Below are 10,727 nucleotides of genomic sequence, written 5' to 3'. Positions count from 1 at the left end.
ATATACGATTTTCTTTGTTTCCAACCTTTCTAATATAAAATAATAATAAAATGAAAAAACGCGCCAAGTAGCTCTATTTTCCTTAATAGCTGCCTTCAAAAAACAAGAACAAAACTCCTTCACAGTTGACATCCAAACAAAGGTTTAATTGTGAATCACAATGTAGTCTTGTTTCGTATGGTGGAGATTAAATAAAAAATATTGAAACTCAAATCAGCAACAACAAAAAAATTTATTGAGATAAATTATGTTACAAAATATAAATAACCATCAGGCCCTGTTAAAAAATAGCAATGTAAAAATAGTCAGTCTAGCACAAGGCGATACTAGCGTCGTGTCACATAAGATTAAGCAGTGATATAACTGCAGCATTGTTGACTTTTTACACTTCAGCAACTGGATGATACCCACGGGATGGTCGTACAAAAGCTGCAACTGGATCTTGTGCTTGTGCTAATGAGCCTTGAGGGGAAACTCCCGAAGTAGCTAGTCTTTCTGTGCTTGCTTGAGCCGAAGTGACTGGAAATCCAGAAGTGGCTACTCTATCTGTACTTGCTTGGGTGATTGGAAATGCGGGTCGAGGAAGGGATGGTCGTCCTTGACGAACAGGAGGAGATGCCGGTCTCCTTGGTGGTTGCTGTGGAGGAACGGGGTTTCCTGCTGGCCTAACTATCACAGGTCTGTCAAAAACGCCAGCTGGAGGAGCTTCAGCTAGTAACTCGACGTCTGCAGGACTCTGATTCGACGTTCCAGGTTCGTTTGTTTTCACTTGCACTCGAAACCCAAAATCATCAGCTACATAATCTACATGACGGTATAGCCCATAAGGATCGGTATATCCATAATTGCCACGTATTGTTCCAGTGCCGTCAGCTGTCTCCTGGCGTGTCAGAGTGGTGCCGAATTCATCTGTACTCTGATAACCAAAATCATATGGTTCTGGCTTGTCATCCTGGAATGAATCATATCTCTCTCTCAATACAATAATTATTAGTAGTAACAATATACTATTCTATATTCTGTGTATTGTATACCGTCCAACTGTATGTCGGAGGTATACGACATATAACTTAAGAATTTACGTTGTATGCTGAAAATGATCAAAATATTGGAGAGAAGTAAGGTCACTGTCAAGTTAATGCTTTTCATTTCATTGATCTAAGCTTATTTTCTGCGATAAAAATGTTAGGTGAAGCTGCAGAGGTACGAAATTTCAAAGACGCCTTTGCAAAAGTAAAACTACCGAAGCACTCCATTTCGTGGAGCACTGAATGTAGATTTTACAAAAATTGTTTCGGACAGGAATTTGTCTAAATGATGATAAACGGAGATCAACGATTCGCTATCCAGGAAAATTGTTTTAAAACTGATTATAGATATAAGAAGACAATGAGCATGATGTCATGTTCATTGTCTACTTATATCTGAGGTGGCAATGGAAAAACAGATTCTTACCTCCTAGAAATTTTGTTTTCTCTCAATTTCCGATTGAAAAATGGTTCTTTGAAGTGCATTAAAATATTATGATATCTATAGAGAAGTTTTGTTTAACCATAATTCTCTTCTGCCGGAAATTAAATATGTATTACGTGGATTCCCTGACACTGTTTTAGTAATGGTCAATGTCGATTCATTGTAACCAGCAAACAAACCACAGAGTTATGAATACTTTTGATTCATTAAAACATTTGGAATGCATGACACAAAATTTTGTTTGTTTTCTTAATGTATTAAAGCTAAGAATTTGTAAAGATTGTAAAATTGTAAAGTGAAGAATTTCATTAATATGTACACAGAATATCTCTCAAAATCTCTTATTAATTCAGCTTGCGAAGTACACATAATTAGCTTGTTATTCATAACTAACTCGTATGAATTTATTGGGTCCCTTATGAATCATAAGATCCCACATGTTCGGGTACTCCACTGTACACACATATGTAAAACGTTACCGACACGCAATGACTACGATGCGCATTAGTTAGACTAGACACTCATAAGTTCGAATTCCGTATAGGACAGGAGAAATCTTTTATAAGGAGTTCAACTAAAGGTGAGTTGGAAGATCTCATAAATTGGGAAGGGATTTTTTTTTTTCATTCCTGAAAGTTGTTTTCTCCTGAAAATAGATACCAATCAGACGATATTGTGTGTAGGATTAACCGTTCTTATGGCATTATGGTTTATACGAAGCTACGTTACTCGGCTCCGGCAGGTTTCAGAAGCTTGAAAGGGTAAGAGGAAGATGAAATGAGATGAAACATTTTGCAGTTAGTATTTCAAACCAGTCATCTCAGCAAACACTTCAAGAGGTTGACCATCTGTCTTCTACACTTCAGTGACTGACAGAGATGGGTTGAATAGGTATAGTCAGCAGAGAATGAATGACTAAATGGGAAAGAATGACAGAAAAAGAAAGAAGGATGGTTGAGAGAAGCGAAGAGCAGCCGAATTACTTGCAAAAGAGAGGGTTAACTGGAAAAGACGAATCTCGGCTTTACATACCAAGAGGATAGATACTATTATACTGTTATATTATATTGTATATTTACCAGTGTCATTTGTGTTTTCGCGATTTTGTAGCGGATAACCATGCTTCTATTACTGCGGCTAAAAATGAGAAAATCAGCGAAAACGTATTTATTTGCTCTTGCATATACTGGTGCTTGCAGAGCGTCTGACTGTTCATTGCTGTATGCCCAATTCTAGTAGTATACTTAAGGCCCAATTCCCAGAAGCCGTTCGGCAATAGCAGAAGTAAAGATATTTTCAGATAAAAAATCCTCAGTTTTAGCTAAATGATCGATCCTGTATGTTTCTAAGCCATGTGTTTATACAGATTTTTGTATTTCATGAGAGAACCATTGCGATTCTACCACAAGTACTTTTACATCATTCTCGCACAAAAGATATCTTATGTAAAGAAATGCGTTAAAGTGCTAAGGAAGCACTTTAACTCAAAGTAACGGCTGTTACTTTATTGGCATTATTTTTTAATAATTAGTGGTGTTCTTGTTGTTGCTTCTGTTATTGTATTGCTCGAATTTCAGAAAGGGAGGGGGATTTATATATTCTTTGCACTTTAATAAAGTCAGCCAAGTAGCCGCTTCTAAACTGCAGCCATGTCGTGTGAATCTTTTTTTTTACCTGTAGCGTGTGTTTATGAAATATCACTATATGTAGATGAAGTACGTAAACCAGTTGAGGAATAGATTTGAAATTGGTTGATTAAGATAAATTACAGTTGAGATAAATTGTTCAGAGGACCTTCCGCAGTGTCAGAAATAACCACGTTTATGATTTATTCAAAATCTGATTAAACGATGCCCTCTTGCAGAGGTGTCTGAGGAAGAAGCCCCCCCCCCTACTTGTCCATTTTATTTTATTCAGATTAGGCGGAATGTTTCAGATGACCCATCCCTCTTCGATTCTACCCTTCGTATAATAAAAGTAGGTGTAAAATTTCCTTCATACTATTTTGATGATTTTTTGACGAATAGTACATGTTTTCATTGTCGGGTTTCTTTAGGAAATCAGTGATATAAAACTATATTATCCGGATAGATATTTTCATAGATCTGCCAACCTGTTAACAGTATGCAGTTGGGTTTAGAATTATCAGTGAAGCGGATAATGACATGAGGTATCAATATATTATGTCTGTCGAAGTGTGGGGTTCTCGCGTTGATGTTTTTTCAGCTCGAGAAAAATCCCGAATTGCCGAATCTTTGGCTAATAGACTATTTTGCAAATCTTTATATAATTTGCTTCCTTAAAAAAGAGAAATCTTTCGTAACTCAAGTATTTCTCATACAGCTTTGAAAAAATCTTGTATCATTTTGAGTGATTTTATTTCTAGGTTAGAAAAAATTGCCAGAACACGAAGTCGGGTTTTTATTGTTTTAATTTCTTTTTTGAATGACACCAATGCCAATTAATGTTTTAATTTGCAAAACTGTTTTTAGTTCTCTAGCCTGTTCTAATTTATATTAAAATGTTAGCTAATGGTGTAGAATAATTAATCACAATTTCCATTCGAGTTCGACATTCACTACTATCTGCTATTATTATGATTCTACTAGCTAAGCAGTAATTAAGAGATCTTATTTTTTGTGGCCATGGGATTCGATGGTCATCAGATCGAATTTTTGCTTCTTTACAGTCATTACTAAATTTTTTATATACACGAATATTAGGATGTATAATCAATTTTGTGACATTATACTGCTTTGGCAAAAATGTTTGAAAAGTTTAAAATTACTGTACTAACTTACATAGAACACATTTCTTTTGATAGTATGTATTTGATATTGTTAAGGTCATTCTGCAGCATGGCATTAGCGGTGTTTGAAGCATTTTGTTTTATCTTATCGAAAATTATGTTGACTCACTGACTGATGAAATTGCCTTGATTACTTTAAGGTCTTACTATCAACAGATGGGAATAAATCTCTTCTTACATTTTTAGAGAAATGAAATAAAAATCTAATTTCTACTTACAAAACTATCTCCTGGATAGCTGGGTCTACTATAAGTCGGCCGTAGTGCTTGTCTTGGGTTCTCATCCTGTCCAAAATCTTGAGTTAAAACACCCCCTAACACTGTCAGAACGAATGTAACCTGGAAGAAAATAAGATAAACAATTTGTGAGGGAAGGAAGATAACACTGGTCTCTTCAAAACTTTTCAAAGAAGCTCTTTCGGAACTGAGCTGTGTCTGAATTAAAATTGTTAACGGACTGTTTGGGGACCACTTAAGATTTTATTCCTGCTCTCGCGAATGCATAAAAAAATCTGATTAAAAATATCTGTTTATATACAGTCAAACGATCAATGACATCGACGCACTCATACACCCCACTTCCCCATCCACAAATTGTACGTAATTGTTGCGCTTGTTAAACACTCACATGATCACGACCGTCAGCCGCCGATCTGTTTGTTATTCTAATATAGTTGAATTTCAATCGCATACGTGTGCTAGACCTTTTTTTTTTCTTCAAGATCATCATCTCTTCATTATTGTTGTGAATCGCTATGTTATCTTTGGAGCCCATGCAACGAAATATACCATTCATAGGTATGATTTTTGTAACAAAGTATAAATAAGCTTAGTTACTGTATATTCGTAGCTAAATTTACGCAATTTTAATAAGACTTTTAATTAAACATGTTGTATTTTCTATGTCTATTTCCAGTTTTTTAATGCTATTCTCAAAAGTTCTCCAAAATTTTGAATATATATATATATATATATATATATGACAGGATACCCGATTTTTTTTTTCACTTTTAACGCAGCCCCCATAGCCGAAAGGTTAGATCCCAGTGGTACAACTAATTGATTTACTGACTGACTGATGATGATGATTGAAGATAATCGTAATCCATATTAATGAGAAGTTTGAATGTTTTTGAAACTTTACGTTAGCGGGAATTCTCGTATATTATAGATGTATGATATGAAGATTTATAGCATTATATAACGTTTTGCATAGCACAGTTATTTCATAGTATTTTCATAGCATTAGTAGTAAGGTGGTCGATCGTATCCTAATGTTCCTTAAAAATCGTCCTAGATTTCCTCTCTATGCGAATTAGAGTTTTAATATTTAAAAAAAAATTAATATTTTAAAAGGTGGGTGCCCTACCTCGATGAGTCTTTGGACTCATTGGCGGTGTCATTAAATAATAATAATAATAAAATGAAACTCTTTAAAAATATTTATTGTTTTGGATATTTTTCTTGCACGCGCGCGCACAAACATATATTTTATTGTTATTATTATTATTATTATTACATGCGCAGACAATTAAAAGTATTACTTTCAGTAATACTTTAACATAAACTTTGCTTTCCAGCATGCATCGGATTTCATACTAATATCAGTATAAATTTAAAATATAAATATTATTAGTAATGCTATAAATTCATTCTAAGTAATCACTTCATTCTTAATAAATTAATGGGAAAAAAAAATAATAGCATGAGTAATCTTATTCATTTACTGAGGACCATTTCTGGACAATACTCTCACTTATAAGTAAAAGCTTACTAAAAGTAAGCAAGCTTTAGTCAAAGAATTTTATATCAAGTTATTTTTGCGAAAATCTTTACACATGGCTGTAGTATGTTAGTGACGTTCAATGATCAAAAAAGAGGTTGTTAGTCGCTATCGCCAATCTAAAAGAGAATATCCACACTTTTGTAAATAGTACAGTACAAACAGCGGCGTTAATTTGTCACTGTTACATTGCCAGCAGTCATTGAACACATGAATAGACAACGAGATCTGCACTAGTGGATTCTCAAAAATATAGATAGGATGACGGCTTAACTTGCAGCACAGGAGTGTCTAAAGGAGTGGCTTATCAGTTAGTGTAATTTCATGGGGTAATTAAGTTATAAGTAAATTAAATCACGACAGTTTAGTTTGCTGCTGTGTGGTTTCTGCTAAACGAACTCAACCATGAAGCGAGAAATTTTATAGTCATTGAATCTCAATTAAATTATCAGTTATCTGGAATAAATTATTGCCGAGAACTGCAGACAGAGTGGAAATGCAGTTAATATGCTGATATTATGGAAAATTGTTATTGCGATATGACCTGGGATATTTTATATCAGTAAAGTCGCAATCATCTGAAGCTCGGTTACTGAAAGTTCGGCTTTATCTGAGGTGGGATCTCGAACGTAGAAACATATTGTGACGATAAAAAAATACTGTCAATACTAATTTTTAGCAAAGACTGGATAAAAAATATAACATCCCACCTTAATCGAAAAATCCATTATCTGAGATTTCCTTTAGTTGGTTGGCTTAGAAAAGGGAGAACCAGAGGTTTTGTATAACCCTCAGGATATCCAGAATATATTCGGACATTTTGTTTTCATCCAGGACATAACTTAAATTATAAATTAAAATAAAACTAAAAACATGTTTGTATAATATTAAATTTTAGATTGATGTAAAAGTTGAATGAAAAAAGTAGTCAAACTTAGGATAGAAAATGATGCGTTCTTACATGGATCTGCAAGCAATAGAACTCAGCAATATGACTATATATATTTAAAAGTCATGTTTTCTTTCCATTTTTATTTGTTATGTGTGCGTGGCGACTGGTAGAAGAATAATAGTATGTTATATCATACGGAAATTTGAAAAGGAAGAAGAAAGTGAATAAATAAATGTTCTGATGTCCGTCTTTATATGGAATAATCGTTGCACGCTATACAGTGCCAAATACTTTATAAAAATAAATTCCCACATCTATTTTATCACTAATTTTCATAAATAGATGTTATTTGTACATTAAATAATAAGTGAAATCGATTACAAATATAAACATACCTCTTTTTGGCACAATGTTTAATCATCCTTACCTGAAATCTGTTTTAGAAATAAAAACCAACAATTTCTGGTATTTCATTATCAACAGAAATTAGTTTATAAATAAGAACTGTTAGGTATCGTAATCAAATGGTCGAAATTAATTTCGCGTTTATTTAGTTTGAATCGGCCTTTCAGCCAAAGCAATAATGTAAAGGAAACTTATCATTCGCCTCAACTCGTCTATTTGAATAGTTCCAGTCTTCCATATAGGAAAACAGCTATTGGTTCAACAAGAAATATCTTACCTGTGACAGCATTCTGGAAGACGCCTTAAGTTTCCTTCTGTTGCAGACCACAGAAGGGTGACCTCTCCATTTTATACCCTCTTTCTCTTCACGTGCGAGTCTGACACATTTTCAGTCTGTCCCACCTTGGGTTGGACACTAATAACGCGAAGATGCATCTTCCTCACCTGCCAACACAGAAACAGGGTTACTAAGGGAGGTGTCTATTGTTGGCGGGTGGACTGTTGGGATCCTCAAAGGCGGATGTTTCCGCTGTTCATATTTAGTGAAAGCTATTTTGTCGACACTGCCCTAATTTTGAAGTTACTTTTCTAGTTATATGAACAAGAATTTCGATTCTTTCCAAATTGCGCGATGACATACGGTGATTTTATTACACTCGTCTTCTTGTGTAGGAAGTCTTCTTTAAATCAAAAATTTCGGTTAATGATGTATGTCGAGAAAGGACGGGATGCTTGAGAACCAATTTACCTCATTACAATTTAGCGTATTTGAAATCATCATTACTCATCTTGACTCGCCCGTAACACTAACTGAAACTGGATCTGGTTACGAGTATGTCTTACTTTCCATCTCAGTTGGATATAATTAGATAACTTCTTTCACAATTCGAACCTGTGTTAGTATTCGGATAACAGTCCTTTCCAAAATAATCTTCCAGTGAATGAATTAACAACAGTATCCCAGAAATTAATAAACATTTTCGTAATTTTTTTTTCGAAAAAAAAAGCCATAAAAATCTAAAATCACATTCGCATATTATTTTTTGCTTCGTGTATCTTCACACCCTATGTGCGTTTTTTTTTTCTCAGTGCTACCTTTCCGTAAAGATATTAAACAACCTAGACATAGTGATCTGATAAGTCTTCCCTCTCCTTCCCCACTGAACGCAATATCTTTTGTATCCGTGAAGAGAATTCATGAAATATATGAATTATATCATAAGAGGTATGTCATAAATTTCTCGTTGAATTCTGGAATTTTTACAACGGTAGACCTTACAATAAAAAATAAGAATATTGCTGAATTGCCAGCAGCTCTCCATTTTGGCAGTACAGTGGTATCTTGCTAATCCGAACCTCTTGAGTCCGAACCCTCCATTAATCCGAACTGCGGTTTGAAAGAAAAAAAAAAAGTTTTATTACGTATTATTATTTTGTGTGCTATGATTTTTATTTAATAATTATTATTTTAACTATTATTATTTATTATTTTATTATTTATTTTATTATTATTACAGTACAGTATTTTTTCATACTGTCGATTGTACAGTACAGCCTATTTTGATTTATTGTGTGTTCACGTTTGCTTTTTTATATTGTACAGTACGTACTGTATTGTCGGTATGAATCACAAATATACACAAAAAAAGGAAATTCAAAACGTGCATAATTTGGTTAAAAATATAAATCCAGATGTTGAAATTTCACAAACAGATGTTACGGAATGGATTACAGGTAGAACCGAAAGTGAATTCGAAATCAAATCAGACGCTGAAATTATGATTATGATGCTACAGAATGAATTATAAGACCATGATGACGATGAAGAACTCGAAGAAAAAAAAAAGTAAAACATGAAGAGGCAGTTAACAGCTTTAATATGTGTATAGAATGGGCTAAGCAGAATGATACGCCATTCCATAAAATTTTATTGCTAATGCAGCTCCGAGAAGAAGCATTCGAAAAAAGTTTAGCTTCCAAGAAGCAAAAGAAAATCGGTGACTTTTTTTTTACAAAGAAATAAAAAAACTTTTTTGTGTTATTTTGTGAAACATTTTTTTGTGTTGTGTACAAGAAAGTGACATTTTTTACGCAAATTAAGTTGCGTACTAAACTATGCAATTTTATCAAATCAGAATCCTCAACGTACATACAAATTAAATTTTTTATTAAAATAAACTTGTGTACTGTATTTTGTTGTTTTACATTACAGTACAGTAGCTTTTTTTCTATCAGTTAATTTATTTACAGAATTAAATTGATATAGCATTAGAATTTGATTATTTTTATCTTAAACGCTAGTTATTGTTGTCTTTTGTGGGAAAATTTGCTAATCCGAACGAGCATGGTGTTTATTAGTTCGGATTAGCGAGATACCACTGTATATGGAAGTTTCCATGAGACAACTTCTGTAACAACCCTTTGTTAACCAGACAAAATACAGCACAATACCATTAATTCAATAGAAAAGCAAAAGTCTAATTCCGCAAGGAGGAAATTGTACAAAATAAATGTAATAAATGGACAGCTTGTTGGCCGAGTGGTTAGCGCGCTTGCTTTCCACTCGACAGCAGGGGGGGGGGGCAGAAATCGAATTGCGCTGCGAACATTAGTTTTTGTGATTATCAAATCATGTGTACTCGTATAACCTTTGATACGATGTAGTGTGACCTTTGCTGTGCTTGTGCCATTAAACTATAAATCATCTCACAACTTTTTTGTTGTATTTTATAGAAACATATATCGATTTTATAGCTAGGGGATGTTCGAATCTCATTGCTTTACTTTGGAAATCATGCTCTAGTTGGAAGTCTTGCGACTTGTTTTATGTAGCAGGAATTGCTCTTTGAGCTAAAAGCAAGAATTACTTTTAAGAGTAGCAAGAAACTCGTGTTTTTCTTCCTCTGCAGTCGCTATTTTTATTTCTCACCTGAACACGGCATTTCTCACCGACTACAAATCCAGGATCCAACCAACTTGGAATACTGTTCATATCGGATCAGTAATTCGTCTCAAGAACTTTGAGTATTTTGTATAATGTTTTACCTATTCACGATGCTTACTATTGATTTTCAGTCTTTCGACTTAAAAAAACACGAGATATGCGCAAACTGACATAACAAAAAATAGCACAAGATTTTTTACTAACGTATATTGCCTATTTGTGCAACAGCATCGTGCATCTTGTTGCTCTCCGAACAAAGCCAAAGAACGTGTATGCATGGATTGCTCTCTCGTGAAGCAACATTGGTTGATATTCTCAGCTTATGCTTTCCCCATCTAGACGACTCAATCGGTAAGTAATTAACTAATTGAAGAAAATGATTCCATTACCTTTAATATATAAAAACATCTTCATGTCTTAGT

General features: G+C 33.9%; 1 protein-coding gene across 1 annotated transcript; it reads right to left on the bottom strand.

Annotated features, from left to right (window-relative positions):
- Positions 1-382: 382 nt before the first annotated feature.
- LOC150100960 (uncharacterized) lies at positions 383-10,353 on the bottom strand. Its single transcript, XM_090401944.1, has 3 exons — positions 10,291-10,353; positions 4,501-4,716; positions 383-952 (listed from the first exon to the last, which is right to left on the bottom strand). The coding sequence occupies exons 1-3, from the start codon at positions 10,351-10,353 to the stop codon at positions 383-385; spliced, it is 849 nt and encodes a 282-aa protein (XP_090258070.1).
- Between the last annotated feature and the right edge of the window lie 374 nt (positions 10,354-10,727).

This window comes from Typopeltis vanoorti, chromosome 12 (genome assembly GCF_054136105.1).
Source record: "Typopeltis vanoorti isolate ZY-2024b chromosome 12, IOZ_Tvanoo_1.0, whole genome shotgun sequence".
In the NCBI taxonomy this organism is placed as follows: domain Eukaryota; kingdom Metazoa; phylum Arthropoda; class Arachnida; order Uropygi; family Thelyphonidae; genus Typopeltis; species Typopeltis vanoorti.
The sequence above is the reverse complement of the archived record's forward strand: the minus strand, read 5'-3'. Positions and strand labels throughout refer to the sequence as shown.